At 39.4% G+C, this 17,673-nt stretch overlaps 2 protein-coding genes across 2 annotated transcripts; both read left to right on the forward strand.

Annotated features, from left to right (window-relative positions):
• Positions 1 to 2,365: 2,365 nt before the first annotated feature.
• LOC106963812 (death ligand signal enhancer-like) lies at positions 2,366 to 7,195 on the forward strand (the record flags this gene model as incomplete). Its single annotated transcript, XM_015058911.1, has 12 exons — positions 2,366 to 2,499; positions 2,900 to 2,996; positions 3,334 to 3,478; positions 3,655 to 3,831; positions 3,943 to 4,010; positions 4,117 to 4,207; positions 4,307 to 4,449; positions 5,087 to 5,245; positions 5,814 to 5,906; positions 6,222 to 6,378; positions 6,473 to 6,812; positions 6,849 to 7,195. Coding segments are annotated over 11 exons (1,488 nt in total), but the record flags the coding sequence as incomplete, so codon positions are not given.
• A 581-nt stretch (positions 7,196 to 7,776) lies between these two features.
• LOC106963813 (amyloid beta A4 precursor protein-binding family B member 2-like) lies at positions 7,777 to 16,114 on the forward strand (the record flags this gene model as incomplete). The annotated part of the gene is made up of 6 exons (XM_015058912.1): positions 7,777 to 8,156; positions 11,936 to 13,242; positions 13,880 to 14,088; positions 14,972 to 15,115; positions 15,357 to 15,442; positions 16,054 to 16,114. Coding segments are annotated over exons 2-6 (1,776 nt in total), but the record flags the coding sequence as incomplete, so codon positions are not given.
• Between the last annotated feature and the right edge of the window lie 1,559 nt (positions 16,115 to 17,673).

A 17,673-nucleotide genomic window follows, 5' to 3' on the forward strand; every position in this document is an offset into this window, starting at 1 on the left:
TACATACCATAAAAAAGATCTCTCCAGACTAAGATGTCCTTAATTTCATCTCAAAAGACCTACTTTAGGACTGTTTTCTAATTTTGGTTAAAAATATTACAAAAAAATGTCCATTAAAAAAACATTATGACATGACTAATAACTTTTATGTAGTTATCACATATTTTTTTACAGCTACATAGGTTGTTAGGGTTGGAGTAAGGCTATAATTTAAAACATTGCTTGAGTTGTGTTTGTAAGTTGACAGTTTTCTGTAGTTTTTGTGAAAACTATGAATAAACATGCTACTTATTAACTTTTGTGGGTTTTGCAATGCAGTTTGCATTGCAATTTGTTTATTTATAGTCCAGCTTGAAGACAACATATTGAAAATGCTTACCAAAAATTAGATTCATTCTGCAAGTCATTTTTTATATTTGTCTGGTCCTCATAAGTAAAACAAATGAAGAAATAGGGAGAAATTTAAAACAGTTCTTCATTTCAGCAAAAATATTACAAAAGAGGTGATTTCCAAAGAGGTTTAGCGTCACAGAGACTTTTTCAAATCGCAGATGAATCAACAGAATGAGGAATAATCTGAAGTGTTGTGTCAGGGCTTTTATTTATTTATTTATTTATTTATTTATTTATTTATTTTCAATTTTAAGAAATATGTCTTTCAGATGTTGTTAATTTGCTGTACAACGGGATTTTCAGGGATATTGCGCCTTTCTTAGCACTTCTCTTGCCAAGTTTTCTTGTTTGCTTTTGATAACACGGTGTAACTAATTTTGCTCACTAAATTGCACCGTGTAAAGAAAGTCAGATTTTTTTTTTTTTTTTTGGGGGGGGGGTTTTTTTGCATTCTCATGAGCTTTCCTTCCCGCTGAAATTCCCCGATTTACCAATAGGTGGTGCAATGATTCTGCATTGCACCACTTTCTCAAACTTTCACGGTTGCGTCACCTGCCCTACTTCCGGTTTTCTTGACTTCCGACACATCTCGTGACAGCTTTTTATTATTATATTTTTTTTTGCCACCAAACAAAGAGGGATAAACAGCGACTGCTGCCTGTTTATAGCGCTTCGGAAGCGATTCTTTATCATTAAACATGTATTTTCCGTAATAAGCCAGTAGTTAAAGCTGCACCAAAGGACGAACCGGGATGTGGAGAGTTCAAGGTTTAGTCGGAAGAGGTGAGAGAAATGTCATTGATCCTTTAGAAGTGAAAGTTTTTATTTTACACTTTTATCTTGTGCCGTTTTTATTGCTAACTAGTTACAGGTAAACTCGTACTAATTATGCTTTCTATGTAGCATTTTTAACGTTGACGTGCACTATTTTGCATTAAAGCAAGTCATAGCTTGCTTTCTATCCTCTTGAAGGTTTATTTTTGTTCAGTGAAGTTAACTTCCTGCCTTCCTGCCTTAGCCTAATTTCATCCTAATTTCTATCCAGTACAATAGGCGGAGTGTGAGCAAGAACAAGACAGTGTTTTATATCAAAGAAAAACATAAAAACTACTGAGCAGGGTAAGCACTAGAGAGTGAGGAACATCGGTTTGAAGGTCTGTTTAAGAAAATCAAAGAAACACCAGAAGTACATTCAGATTAAACAAACACATATTGTAGATTTTAAGGAAAATCCACAAATGGTTCAAAGAAGCATAACAACCAGCTATGGATAGCAAGTTTTGTCTAAAAGCCGAAAAATCCTATTGAATTACAAGAAAAAAAAAAAAAAAACATTTTCACAAAATTGGTCTTAAGCCTATATTTAGAGTAGAAAAAAAATCAAGGGTTAGGGTTAGGGTTATTACAATAACCCTAATTATATTGTAAAATATTACAATATTTTGTAATATTGTAACTACAATATTACAAAATATTGTAGTTCAGCCACTACAATATTTTGTAGTGGCTGAACAGGATTTAAAGTGATTCAGGTGCTGAAATGTGTTGTAAATGTTTCTGTTTTACTTTCACAGACATGATTAGGGTTTTACAAATCCTAATTTATGTTTTAAGGAATATTTTGCCAGTGTATGATGATCCTGTCAGGATTTTAGCAGTCTAAGTATTTTTCGCACTCCTCCTGGCTCTGCAACTTTTACCGTGAATGGTATATTTCTGCACATAGCAATGGCAGCTCAGGAAGGAGGAGGAGGAGGAGATCGATCTTTTCACAGAAATACATATTTTTGTAAAAGTTACATAATTGTAGCTTTAATGGCTTCCAGAGCCATGTTTGTAGTTTTATTATTTAGGACTACAAAGTGCATGTTGTAGCTCTGGGGATTTAATAAGCTGTTTATCTATAAAATGAAAACTTGGATATTTGAGTTTAACTGAGTAACTTGCTGTTTTTTTTTTTTTTTTTTCCCCCCTCTCCCACCCTGCACCACCCCATCGTTCCCATGGCAGTGGTACCTTACGACTCCCCCAGAACCACCATGTGGAGGACGAGGTCATCAGTGGCTCAGCTGCTCTCTCTACTTCTCGACACTCCTTCGACAACAGGTGCCTTCCCCTTCATTGCTTCTGTTTCAGTTTTTCACTTCGTCCATGCTTTTACAACAAGATTATTGGTTTTAAAATAATAACTCTGCAGTTTAAACATTTCTATTTTTTTTTTCTCCAAAGCTGTTGGTACAGTTATTTAATTCATGAGATTTGGATGAATTTAAACCTCAGATACAGCCTCCTTTAGCCACTGTTTGAACCTGTTGCATCGATGCAGACTCATTTTCAGCTGCTTGCATCAGCCAGCATCATCGGCGTGTGTGTTTTAGTATAAGCAGCGTTAACGGGAAGCAGAAATAAACCGAGCCAGCTCCAACTGAAAATTCCCGACATTGTGTACTGTGAGATGGAAAAAAAAGAGATGTATCTTTTTTTTTTTTCTTCTGTTAATATGCAGATCCCAGGAGGATCATGGGAAGAAGAGGAAGAAAGAAAAGACGTTTCAGTTTCATGCTGAACTTCGAAATTACACAGCCCTGGATGCTGTGGGATGGGTAGGTCTTAATCAAAGATTGATATCTCTAGATATCAATAATTACCCAAGGATATGTTTGTGTTTAAAAAATATATGTTCCAATATCGAGTTTGTAGTAATTGGCTTGTGGTAGTTTATCAGAAAGACGTAAAAAGTGTACACACTGAAAGTCTGGCTTTCTGTTTGACAGAAATCAGCAACCAGAGGACTAATTTTAATCGCACTAAATAACGTAAAACCAGGAAGTGAAAGCCCCTGAGCTTAGTGCCACAATGCTGACCACTTCTGGAATACTTTCAGGGTTTCCTAGCACAGAGACAGTGGAGATGTTCTCGTGACAGTGGGTTTCTCCACAGGGAGCGGTGGCAGTGCTGTTTATGCAGATCTGCAGAAGGATCCACTCCAGGTTTTCTTCAGGCAGCGAGCCCAGTCCCAGCGCTGGAACGCTGACAGCTCCCCCGTCCCTGCAGAAATGCGGATACCGCGTCCTGCTGGAAATTTGTGAGTCTTTCTGGCACCATTGTAGTAGTACACCCACACCAACTAAACTCTGATATTATTACATTAAAATCACTGCCAAAATTCATGAGATGTTTAACAGTCTCCATCCCATAACCCCTTTTTCCTATACCCTCGTGTGATCAGTATTCCAACACAGCAGTGTTGTTTGTTGTCAGCAGTATCAAGACGTGACGTCCTGCCCAGAGGAAGAAATGTCTTGTGTCTCCAGGCTGTGCCAGAGGGACAGAATCAAGATCAGTCCCCATCTCAAAGCAGCAACAGCAGTGGGACTTCTGACAGTTCCCTCTCCGACCACCGGGAGGAGCTCTTGGGCAAGGATCCACTGACGCCTGGTTTGTTCTGTGCTTTAATGTCAGATTCTGTAGAATGATGCCACTCTTGATGTTTTTGTACAAAATTTGATGAGGATGGAGTTTGACACATTTTATGCCTCTGACACACAGAGGAACCACATTTGAGTTCTCCCCTGCAGACTGAGATCAACCAAAAACGCACAGATAACAAAGACAAGGTGAAACTTTGGAAAGATCGTCTTTTTCAAGTATTCATTACCAGACCCAATCGAGTTGAAATCTTATTTTTTATTGTTGTATCTTTATCTTTGTCTGTGTTTTTAGGAAGTGTCAGATAACGAGAGGCTGACAGAAGCAGCGCACAACCTCAGAAGTGTGGGAGACACCAGCGTACCCGTAATCCTGAACATCATTGGTAAAGATTTAACTGAGAAATTCAGCTCAGAATATCACCCAGACCTTCATGTGTGGAAACCTTTGTCCATTTGTTTCTCTTTCTCTGTGAATGCAACAGGTCTAGAAAGTGCCAAGAGAGAAAACTATGAGGAAGCTTTCTGCTGCTTTCTAGCTTCAGCTCAGCATGGCTACAACAAGGCGCAGTTTAACACTGGGGTGTGCTATGAGAAGGGAAGAGGAGTCAGCAAGGACAAGGAGAAGGTGAGACCATTGTTCATTTTTATGATACTTGCTAAGTATTGACACAATAAAATTAGCAAAAAAAAACCCAAAACAACAATTCTTATAATATCAGTTAAATCAGGCCTATATCATAGATGACCATAAGAAAAACCAGAAATGCAGTTCTTAAAATATAAATATACCGGATGTTGTGTGTCAAATCCTAAACTTATTTATTACAAAGTCAATGTACATGTTATCTATATTATAGAGTCCAGTCAGAGCTGAAGCACATTCTGAAACTGATTAAAATATTAGTTTTTATCTCTGTTATACATCACATTAGTTGAATTTGTTTTATTAATGTGAAAGATGTTAATGCTCATTCATTCCTCTATTCCTTAAAAACTGTTTTGTTTAAAAAAACAAACAATAAGGTTACTTACACCTGTGCACCTGTTTTGGTTTTATTAACATCCCCCCCATTTTTCAAGCCCTTAGTTTCTCTTTTTAGTTACAGTTGACACTTATCCCAACGCAGGTCATATTTAATTTAATATTTTTAATTACATTTAATCTGAACCTATGTCTGTGTATTAATGTATTTATTTTCATATTAATTTATTCACTTTGAACCTGATTTTAATATTTTAAGTGTTTGTCTTTTCTCTGTAAGGCTCTTCACTTCTACAAGCTTGCGGCCACCAGTGGCCATAAACAAGCTCAGTATCGTTATGCAAAGCTGCTGCTGGCCAGCAGGGGGCATCAGAGTACAGAGGAGGTGGACACAGCCATTAAGTTACTGGAAGAAGCAGCTACAGCTGGGCTCACAAAGGTACAAATCAAGACAGGGATTCTGTAAAAGTTCAAACTCTCTATGTGATAATCTTTGCAGCTACAGTATTGAAATACTGTTACGTAATTAATGAATAACTTACTTTATTCTCTTGTCTTTTAGATTTACTGAACTTTTTCATTAAAATTATGCCATTTTCAGAGCAGCACAGCAGTAGATAATATAACTAAGACAACTGATTCATTTGATTTTATGTTGATTTAATGTGTGGTCAGTCACACCATTGTGGCAGGTTAGATGATTTTTCTTTTTCTGTTGTGAAAAACAAAAAATAATTAACTTCAAAGCATTCATAAAAGCCCAAATTTCAAGAATATTTTTATTGTTTAAAAATCTTTAGTTATCTAACTTTACTAAGAGAAATTATAAACACCACAATTAAGCATATTATGCTTATGAGGTTGAATAATTAAGAAAAATGTTGGGATCACAGAATATTTTTTTTTTAATTATTATTATGGCAGCTTGTCTGGACTTAATTATTCTATAAATATAATAAGACAAGAACTTCTTAACACAACTTTTTTTTTCCTTTTCTGTTGTTTAGGCCCAGATCTGCCTGGCCTCTTTTTACTCTCAGCATCCTGCCAAAAATGTGCACAAGTCCATTCAGTACCTGAAGATGGCAGCAGAGAGTGGAGTGAGTCCCCTTCTAGATAATTCCACTGTAGTTGTTTGTCAGTCGCTTTTACTGGGACATTGCCCTCCCCATCCTGGTGCATTAGAAAAGTTTACTACAGACATATGTTACTTCATTAGGATTTTGTACAACTTTCTGTTTCAGCTTTGTTTGTATACTTTAACTGTCTTTTACTTATTATTACTCTTGCAGAATTTCACTGTGTTGGTTCATTTAAAATTGTACCTGCAATGCAAGTAACTCATGAAACCTGTTTGTTAATTTCTGGACCAAAATGAAGCTTATAAAACTTAAACTGATTGTTTTTGTGCTCAGGACAACTCGGCTCTGTTCTTGTTGGGTCAGTGCTACGAAAGCGGCATCGAGGTGCAGCAGAATTTAAAGATGGCAGTGGAGTTTTACAAGCGAGCCGCACAAGCAGGAAACAAGCAAGCAAAGAGACTACTGACGCCTCCTGATAATTCATACGGGGGTAGGTTCAACTGATCAATAGGAAACATGTATTTCTCATTGTTGATGTATAATGGCTGTTTTTATTTATTTTTTTCTCACACTTGATAATGTAGATGTAGCAATGCGCTCCATCCGATCAGCTCCCTGCTTCTCTGTGGCCGACAGCTGGCGCCAGCCGCTTTCTTCTCTGGCCCATTGTGCCCAGTCCAGTCTCCTCTCTCACTCGTGGAGCACCGGCAGCCTGTGTGAACCTCCGTCACTATCCTCCACATGTGTTCACCTCCATCCGCCCGGCACAGAAAGGGGAGTTTGCCAGTGGACAGTAGGGATAGGATAGGAAGAAAACAAAGCCAAGCTACATGCACAAGGAATGTACTTCAGTTTGAATGTGGCATCGTTGAAAGGAAAGGGTCAGTGTTTTGTGTCTATATACTGTGAGGTCTGAATATGTTTGTGTTTTTTTTTTGTTTATGTCTGAAAGATGGTTAGAAAACAATCTGACAGCTTTAGTTTTTTTAAGGCTATGAATGTCTTTATTTGTCCTCTAATGTGCAAAACCCTTCAGATTACTTTTGGTTGGGTTTCTCTGCTTCCGCACAAGTAGGATTAATCTCTTCAAAAGAACTACAGTTACCAGGAATAATGCTAATCTCCGCTGTGTTGTATCAGTGTCATATTTCTAGCCACAACCTTTGTGTCTTTTATTGTAAAGCAACCATTTCAGAATTTTCCCCTCTGCCAACCATGTTAACCAGCTGTGCCAGTGTTAATTTTGAGGAGGATGTTTACTCTGTGAAACGCACAGTTTTAAGTAAAAAACTTTTTTAAAAATCCAACTGAGTTTCTGACTTTCTGTGAAAGTCTATGATATCTAATTTGATTAAACTTAAATAGCCTCTGTGCATGCATGGGTTCTCTTTGGGTACTTTGGCGCCCACACCAATGTACCCAAAGCATTCAAAAACATGACTTTATTTTTAATTAATGGAAACAATTAATTGGTCTTTCTAATTTTTATTTTGCTATGAGTGAGTACATATGCTTGTTTGTCCTGTGATGGACTATTGACCTGTCCCGCCTCTCACCCAATGACCACAGGAGATGGGCACCAGAAGACAATGTATGAACAAACTAGGCCTCACAATTTGGCATTAATGTAAACAACCTTTTATTTTATAATACCGTTTCTATAGTGTCCAATCATCCACCTATTCATCTATAAATTAATTTTAAATCTTTTTATCTACGCTGTAAAATGTTTACTGACAATTTTGTAAATTAGGTCTGAAGAAGGGTGGAAATCTTAAAACGAAAATGTGTTGGAGCCTTGGAACAAGAATAGTTTGATTCTTGCCTGGCTCTTTAAGAGCAGCCGTGTGTGTTCAGTGTGCTGCGTGATGTAACAGCCCCGATGATGTGTGATTTCATTACCTGAGTTGCAAACTAACTCCAGTAGATTTATTATTACGGCTGCGTCCCTCCGCTTCGTGCTCCCAGCGTCTTCCGTTCGCGGCTCCTATTGGCCGGCTGCGCTGAGAGAGAGACGGAGAGGGCTCCACAGCGCCACGCCGCGCAGCTCCGGGGATCATCTGGCGCAGAGAGAGAGCGCAAAGCTCGGCCGCCAGCAGCGCAGCGAGCCGCGGGGCTGGTGAGGGCGGAGGGATGATGTGATGCGGGCGGCCCGGCTCAACGCTACGGGCAGGACTGGCACTTAAAAGCAGCGCTTGACACCGGCCCACTACTTTGTGTCTCGTCGTCGTGAGAAGGGAAGGGAGGCGCGGACAGCTGAGCGAAGCGGTGAGTGGATGTAAATAGATGCTCTAACTGGGATGCACTCCCCTCCCAGTGCGGCGGTGGTGATGGGGCTGAAGAGAGAGAAGAGATGCGAAAGATCTGCTGCGTCTGCCCTGAAAATTAGACCCTAGATTTCGCTACAGCACCACCTTTACTTTTAATTCCTGGCATTTTATGTACGCGAGATTAGATCAGGTTGTCCCTGGTTTGTCAAGGAGGGAGTTTACGCAGGCTGCAAGAAAAGCAGGCGCAGGAATACTCCACCCATGACATCATCGACTTTTGCAAGTTCAATTTCTCCCCAGCTTATGCTTTCATCTGTTGCATTTCTTCTTCTTCTTCTTTTTCCTAGAAGCAGAGCAGCTCAGAGTTGAGGGAGGAGACGCGTCATAACTAGCTGGTTTCCTCTAAAATGTGACATGATTAATCCAGGAAGCCTGTTTTTGAAATTAGCTAATAAAATCTTCAGGTAAAAACACTCTTATGTGTGCAAATTGATTAGGGATCAACAGAAGATTCTGATGTTTTTCTCCACAGTTATAGAGGCAATGGTAGAATATGTATGTCAAAAATATTGCATTTCGTCTTTTCAAGTACATTTGTGAGAAAGGTCATGACAGGTGGGGGGGATTTCCTTATAAACTCAAATTCGAATATATGTTACAGTTTAAAAGCATTTAAACTCAGACTGAGATGATGTTCAGAGATTCTGCTGGTAACATCTTTCCATCTCCTGACTAACTTCCCCTGGCATGATGCACAGCAGATTTATTGAGGGCGACTTTGGAGGAAACATAACAGCCTCTTTGTGTTGACTGTGTCCCACTGTCCTGCAAACTGCTGTGTCATTCTGCTCCCTTTCTCCCTGTAATAACCCTCCTTTCTCCTCCTCTCCCTGCATCCTGTCTCTGCCCCACTTAGCCCGTAACTACCAGAGACCTGTCTGCATCGCGGAGGGGAGGGTTTCAGGCGGAAAGGTCTGCTGTTTGTGTGTTGACTGATGATGCAGTTTGTCCACATGATCAGTAACGACGTGAAGCTACAATAGTTTTTATTGACATTTTAACCATTTTATTTCATCGGTTTGTAGAATTTACTGTATACAATGTCACTTCACCAAAACTCTTGAGAACTTTTAGAAATTTGTCAAGTTGCCACCAAAAACTTACATATAATTTATTGGGCTTTTAAGTGACCAACCATCACACAATACTGTGTAATTGTGAAGTGGAAAGAAAATTTGATTTTCAAATTTACATTAAAAAATGTTGGCATGCATTTTGTTGTCAGTCCCTCTGAGATATTATGTTATAGAGCCTGCAGTCTCTAATTATAGTGAATAATAATTTTATAAACTTTACACTAATATATTTTTGTTTATTCTTTGTGAAATCACTCATTTTCTGTTGCATCCATTTTCATATCCTGCCACATATTCTGAATCAGATTTATGTCTCCACTTTGAGTAGGCCATTCTCACTGAACAATATGCTTTGATCCAAACCAATCCATACGTCTGGCTTTATGTTTAGGCTTGTTGTTCTGCTAAAATGTGAACCGTCATTCCCAGCTTCAAGTCTTTTGTGCCCTCTAACATGTTTTATTTCAGGATTGACCCATTTTCCCATTAACATTGATCAGTTTCCCTAACCCTGTTAAGGAAAGCTCCTCCACAGCATCATGTCTCTTACTGTGGAGACACTATGTTCAGGGAGAGGCTGGTGTCAGTTTTCCTGCACCCATGCAGGCAGTAGCAGTTCAGTTGTATCCATATCTGACCAGACCAACTGTTCCATGTTTGATGTATCCTGTAAACTGCTGGAAGGAAGCTCCTTCTTATTGCTTTCTTTTTTCTTGTCGCACTTCTATAAAAGTCAGGTTTGTGAAGAGAAAAACTAATGGTTGTCTTGACAGTAGATCTCTGCAGCTCCTCCACGTTGGCTGTTTTTTTTTTTCTTTATTAATGCTCCTCTTATGTGGGTGTCAGATTAGATGGATTGCCATATCATTTTAGGTTTGAAATGTAGCCATACTCTTTCTATTTCAGGTGATGACTTAACAAGGGATCTACTGTCCTGCGGCTTTTCAATGCGTCCCTGTTCTTACACACCTGAATCAAATGAATGGCTCATTAGCAGGCATTTGCCAAGTTTGATGGCATGCTGAAGGGGCAGTTCAATCAATTTATTCTCTGACCTGTGTTAGAGCAGGGATGAGTCTGAAACATGCAACACAGTAAATTTCGAAGACTAGAGGTGGAGACCCCTGACTCCATGGGATGTTGAAAGCTTGGGTGATTTTGTTGTGTCTGAACTTGCTTTAAATCTCTCCCTGACCTGTCCAGGTCCAGATACCAGGTCTGGTCTCTAATAATCTCTAAAAAAAAAACAACCTCTGAGTCTTTCACAGAACAGCAAGATTTATAGTGAGATTAGATTAAAAAGAGATTGGGACTATTTGTTAATCAGGTGACTTCTGGGGGCAATTGGTGACACGAGGTTGTATTCAGAGGAATCGAAGTAAAGGTAACAGAATACAAGTACTTGACATAATTTACAGGCTTGTATTTGTAACACATTTTGAAAAAACTAAAACAATGAAGTTTGAAGTTGTAAAGTGACAAAATGTGGGAAAAGTTCAAGGGCTGTAAATACATTTGCATGGCATTGGAAAGTATGTTTTTCATCTAAAGTCAAGAGCTGATCTGTTGGCTGAATTGGTATTTAATCCAGCATGACAATAATGGTTTTGTTGTGACAGTGGAAACCTTGGTGCCGGTAGTTTGAACCTGTTGATTGTGTTTGAGACACAAACCCGCAGATGAACACAGATTCAGCACTGACAGGTTGTTGTGTGGCTCACGGGAACAACACGGCCGCCACCCAGGGGGGCGGGTGCAGATAGAGGACCCGCAGCAGCATAATGCACCGTCTACATATTCTGCTCTCGTTTCAATTCTGCCCCGGCCCTTTTCCCATGATAATGACATGCTTTAAAATCTGCTGTGCTCGAGTTTTCCATATCTTTAAGACAAAAGGGCTGTGATGACTGCAGCAATGTTTGAGCCGGGTTTGTTTGTGATTAGGTGGCAGGATGTTTATCCGTTTGGTTTGCGTGTCTAGACATGTTTACCCGACTGCTTTTCCAAAGGGGTTACAGGTGGGTTAGTTAGTGATGTAACTAACTAACCCACATACAAAACCCATATTTTGTATGTGTCACGCCTTTGATTGNAATATTATTCTACCACTCTNTTTGTTGCTATCAAGCCATCTTTAGTCCGCAACGCAGAGCTGATCCACCCAGAGATAAAAGAGACAGCTAGTTAGCAGGACTGCCTGACACCTCTCTTCCCCACAGGCCAGCTTTACTCCTCAGCTTCCCCTTTGAAAGTGAGTCCTGATTTAATGGATCGAGAGTCTGAGTCATTCTGGGCATCATGCGAGTCTATTTCAGCGTTGTGACTTTGATGCTGTATTTCTCAGCTCTTCGTCTCTTTCTACAGGATCTTAGTAGTGTCTTGATGTGTTCTTTTTGAAGCCTGTTTAAGCTGCAGCCAATGAGATGTGATATCAGACACTGAATTAATAATCAGAGATGCTCCAGTAAGAGGTGTTGTGGCCGATTTTCAATCACAATTTGGGACAGCTGTGACCTGCTGTTATGAAATTTAGATTTTTTTTTAATTTATTTATTAAAAGAATCTTAATCTAGTATATAAGTGTGTGCTTCAGTTTAGTTGACAGCTTTCTTTCTTTCTGTTGCTCTCCATCTCCCAACAGCTCCATCCTTGCGGTGTATTTCTAGTCAGACATGATGTCAGTACAAACTCCGCCCCTCTCCCGTTCTGGCTCCACCCCCTCCACTGGGGGTCTGGCAAATCGCAGTACACCCTCAGCCACCCCTCCCACCTCTCTGAGTCTTCGCTCATCTTACAACCAGCTGCTTGGTCGCGACGTCATCAAGGAGTCGATGGAAACCGGGAGCTCGGCCACTTTGCCCAAGAGCCGTCAGAGGTATGCCATGACCACTGTGCGGAGTGCCATGGGGATAAGTGACAACTTTGCTCTGTCCTCTAAGTACCAACCAGTAACCAGAGGAAGAGGACTCCCAACCAAGTCCTCATCCAGTTCTGCCCTCTACTCTTCCTCTTCTTCATCCTCCTCCTCCTTCAACACAACTAACCCCAAACTAGCCAAGAATGGAGCTAACATGCAGAGGCGAGCTGAGAGCCAGCAGCTACAGCTGAGCAGGGCAAATACTGTGGAGAAAATTCACAATGATCTCTTCAATAATCCGACTTCAGATTGGCTGGAGTTTGGGAAGGACAACTCTCAGCTTCCTCCGTTTCGTAGAAGAACCAAAAGCTTTTTGGAGTACCACGGCAAATGCTGGGATCTGGACCCCAGTTGGGAAAACAAAGAGGGGAAGGAGGAAGAGGAAGAGGAGAAGAAGCAGCTGCCTGCATCCGAAAAAGAACAGGACAGCCCTGCCAAAGAAAGAGACAGTCAGAAGGAGGAGAAGACCAACTGCAAGCAAAACGGTCACGAGGAAAAGGATAACGTGGAGTCTGTCGTGGAGGAAGATGAGGAGGAAGATGAGCCCACCCCAACGCCGAGACAGCCCCTACTGCCGGTAGTGGTTGAGGCGCCTCTTTCCTCCACCTCCTCCTCTTCTGCAAACAGCCCAGAATGGGTGTCAGACAACCTCAACCACCTCCAGAATCAAGCCCCAGCGCCAATTCGAGAAGAGCTGTGTCCCCAAGTGCAAGCTAGTCCACGTAGTCCTGCAAAGCCAACTCGAACCTCCCAGCCCCGGGTGATCAAAGTGGAGTTGCACCCCAACAACGAGAATCAGTTTTTGCAACAATACCCTCCATTCTCCCCTAAGCAAGCCAGAGCTGCTGAAAAAAGCACCCCTACCAAGAATTGGGTATCTCCGCCCCTGCAGGAACCGGCGCCAGAGACGGGCCTTCCTAAAGTGGGCCTGAAAATGGATTTGACTCCTGACACACCATCAGAGGATGAAGACTCCAGCTGGACCACTCTGTCTCAAGAGTCACCCTCTCCACAGAGCCCAAATGAGACAGGTTTGTTATGTTTATCCTTTCATCCGATTTTTTTATTTAAAGAATTTTAATTTATTTTTCCTCCTTTAATCATACCCCAATTGCACCATCTTTCCTCTATATCCTTCTACCTCCATTTGACAGATCTGTAATTTTACAAAGACGCACTTTAACCAAGCAAGGTACTACAGCAATAATGTTGGAGGCTTAAAGGCCCCCTTGAGCAGCCTTATGGTGCAGAGAGGAAATACGGTGTTATAGAACAGGATGCTGCAGAGAGAAGGGCGTGAAAAAGCAGAGAAGAATTGGAGGGGAGGGGATTTTCTGGCATGTATGTTAAAGTATTATCTCGCTAATATTAGGGTATACAGAGTAACATAAAGCCAACAGAGAGAAAGCAAGACTGATTGGTGACTATTGGGCCTTGCCACGGGTTATGAGCTCAGGCTTTGCCATGACAACAGAAACTGAACACACACAGACTATTAGCGATATTTATCCTCTGGGTTTTTATTTCTATCTGTGGTGTTTTGTATTGACTGAACACTTGCATTACAAGGCCTTATCGAGCTTATCTATGAGCGTAGATCCTTTGTGTACATTTTGATGATATCCTCATGCGTAATATATGTAACTGCATATCCCTGTCATCCATCAGCAGATGTATGGGCTGAAGGGGATCTGCCCCCAGGCTGGCGGGAGATCTCAGACTCATCCGAAGTCTATTTCTGGCACGTTCCCACCGGCACTACACAGTATGACCGACCCGTTGCCTCTGGAAACCAAGATACCACTTCTAGCAATGCGCCAGACTCTGAGCATGACCCACAAAAAGAAACACAAGACTCCCTTAAGCTACCAAATGAGGTAAGAGGACTGCTAGATGCAAGACATGATAGGGTGAATTTTATGGTGTTTGTGTATTCACAATGCTATAAATAAGTGTTTGCTCCCCTATGCATTTCTTCAGTTTTTTTTGTTTTTTTTTGAGACACCTGAACTCTTAAGCATCAAACAAATGTTAATTTTAGACGATTATAACCATAGGAATTACACAATGAAAAGTTTAAACGATGATTTCAATAGTTAAAGGGAGAAAGCTATGTGAAAAACTGCATGCAGTTTTTGGAAAGATCAATTTAATTTCACAATATCTGTAGAATCAAACAGAACCTGTCTGACATTGTAAAGCAGGATAAAATATCTGAAATAGGAAAACATCATGACATCATGTACTAAAGACATTTGCAAATCATGAGTTAAGAAAAATCCGCAGCTCACCAAAACTGGACTAGCAAAACAAAAAGTGTAGAGGTGCTCATTCTGTAACGTCTGAAGTAAAACTAATATATTAATGGGCGAAAGACAGAATTAAACAGACAAATATGGTGGTATTGGTGATGTTCTGATGGGAACTTAATGAATCACTTTAACTGATGAAACTGTGAATCCTGCTCCATAGTAAGAAATCCTGAAGAATATTCAGTCATATCTAAAACATAAAGTTAAATAACCTGAGTTTTATCTAATTTGGTACTTTTTGAATTTTATTTTTTTTTCTGAAATGTTAATGAAACCCAAACTTATACATGTAGAGGAAAGGACTCAAACATATTTCAAGATTTATGTAGCATATCACAAGGTTCTTTTGGTTGAAGCTACACAATAGTGATGCTGTTTGATAAATGTCAGTTTGTTTCGATGCATTACTTCTTTGTGTTTTGTTGCATCTTTTCTTTCTTGTTTCCAGCGCCCGAGCAGTTTGATATCTGACAGCTCAGTGGAGCCGGTCCCTTCTCCGTCTGGTTCCTCCCCGTCCTCTTCCTCCTCCTCACCCTCCAAAGGCCTCTTCTCTCCCAATCCAGTTCTCAGCACTACCACTCCCACATCAAAAGTATGCCAAATTTTCAATATAATTTTTTTCTTTTTTTTTTTTTTTTTTGCTGGATATATGAACATGGCTTTTAACATATCCAACTAACAGAGAAAATGTGTCTCAAGCTGAATTAAAATAAAATAAAATAAATGTTTGCCAGCTGTCACAAAGTAAAGGAAACCAAAACCATTTTTTTAAAAACCTGTCAGAACTCAATCTTTTCCTCCAACAATTCCTGTTTTTTCTCCTTTGTCTTCAGGACTTGAAGGACTATCCAGTTTACCCAGATCCCAGTCTTAAAGCATTTGAAGGAGCTACACTCCGCTACGCCTCTCTTAAACTCAAGTAAGTCATGGACAGATAACCGGCACACTCCAGAAATGTTGGCACTCCTGGACATTTAAGTGCCTTGAGCTAAATTAATCTTTCCTTGTAATAGCACAATCTTACACTGAAAAAAGTGCAACCTTTAATTGAGCACAGTTTTTCAGTGGTAATTTTGTGTTCTTTTTTGCAATCTCGCAAGACACTTACTGCAACTTCAAAGAAGTTTCAAAACAAAAACTACTGAATGAGAAAGAAAAGGAAACATAGCTTAAGCCTGTGACTAAGGGATAAGAAAAGATTCTTTGCTTAAAGAAATTTGCTCATATCAAAAATCAAACCAGTAATTTAAAAAAATCGTCTTGACCCATCACAAATAAAGCTGCACAAAAGCCCACATTAAACTATGCTAAAGTTTTCAGTGAGCACAGTGACTGGAAAGCTCAATGTAAGACATAAAATGATTTATATTTTAGTTTTAATACATCTGAAGGCATTATATGCACACAACCAACATGTTGAATTTCTTAAAATTATTTATTTATTTGTGTGTGTGTGCTACACACAGCTTTCACCAGTTTTCTTTGGTAAACTTCTCATGAACATCACTCATGTCTCATAACTTTCTGCAGCCCTCCAGCTCAGCTTGAGACAGTGGACCTTAACAGCACATTCTCCGATCCAGAGGCAATGGTAAGCTTGCATTATACCAACCAGCAATCTTCTGAAATATATAGGCTTATTATGATGCATTATGCCAGGAATATGTTTCAAAAAGGCATCAGACCTGGTGGGATAATTGCTTATTGTTAACATAAACATTCCAGCTTGAAGGTTTGCCGCCCAATTTAAGAGTTTGGTCATTAACAAGCTTTGTATTGAAGAAGCACCCCAAAAATATTTTGAAAGCAAACATCTGGGGTGGATCAGCACTTTGCTATAAACTGTTGGATAAATTACTTGGAATCTGAGTCAATATAACTGTAAAAAAAGATAACAGAGAAAGCTGGTAACCAGGCACAAAGATGAGCATAATGTGAACAGAAAAATGCTAATGTGCAAAACCTAGTAGTTTGGCACTGTCTCTGGGATGTGGCTTATTTGAATAAGAAATGATGTGACCTTAAAAAACAGTCTGAAGTCTGACATGATGAAAAACAGTGTTGGTTTTTATTTAAAAAATGAATGCGGATTACATCCTTATTATACAGCTTATGGCGATTTGTTGCAGCACATGACCTGAATAACTTCTAGCACATTTGATAATACTTCAAAAATACCAGGTTTGTCCTAAGAATGTCACTGACATCAGATAATTAAAAAAAAAAAATAGGTCTTGAACATAACACAAGCAGTTGACATTAACCTTGTTATTTATTAGTTGCTTTCTTGTGGATATCAGGTGTTAATAAATCAACATGAATTACAAGCTTGATTATTAAAGGTTATAAAACTAGTTTAAAACTGTAAAGCATTGGGTTTCCACTGTAAGTTGCAGCAGTGCAATGCCTGAAAAACAGTGAATTAAGTGAAACTATAAAGACACTATTATTAGCAATCAACACGAGATTTCAAATTCAAATAACTATGATACAGTTTAAATGTTTATTTTTGATAAAATATACATTTCTTATTGCTTAATGAGAGAAACTCACTCACAGGGGTGTGTTTGAAATTACGTAACCCAGATCAGTGTTGGTTCCTTTCTTTCTCTCTATTTTTTGTCGCAGCGCCACTTGGTGGTCAGTTTTGAGAAAACAGTTGTGTTAAGATTTTTAGCGCCCCCTTGTGGAAGAAGTTTAACTAAACCAGCAAAAAGCATAATGCATATAAGACTATTAAGACTGATTCATGCTATTAGTTTTTTGTATCTTTACCAATTTTATATTTGTCTTATTATTTTTACTAACCTTAATTTTATTACTTAATTCTCATCTTTTTGATGAGATAGATGGAGAGAAAGAGTTCAAAAAGACAGAGGGTGGTTTGTCTACATCAGATTGTGGGCATGTACTGAATCTGATCTGATCCAGCTTGGATCAGATCTGAGTTTATGTGAATTGGGTATCTTTATTTTTTTTTTTTGTTTGTTTAATAACATTACTGCCACCTATTCAAATGTGAATATCCTTCTCTAGATACATCTGTAAGTTGCTCATCCAGAGATTGATTAAAAAAAAAAAAAAAAAAAAAAAAAAAAACTAAAACAAAAAACACCAATACATCCTTAAAAAAAATTTTTGTTTTTCTGT

This window comes from Poecilia latipinna, unplaced genomic scaffold, assembly GCF_001443285.1.
Source record: "Poecilia latipinna isolate Pla-1442-1.1 unplaced genomic scaffold, P_latipinna-1.0 Scaffold1584, whole genome shotgun sequence".
NCBI lineage: Eukaryota > Metazoa > Chordata > Actinopteri > Cyprinodontiformes > Poeciliidae > Poecilia > Poecilia latipinna.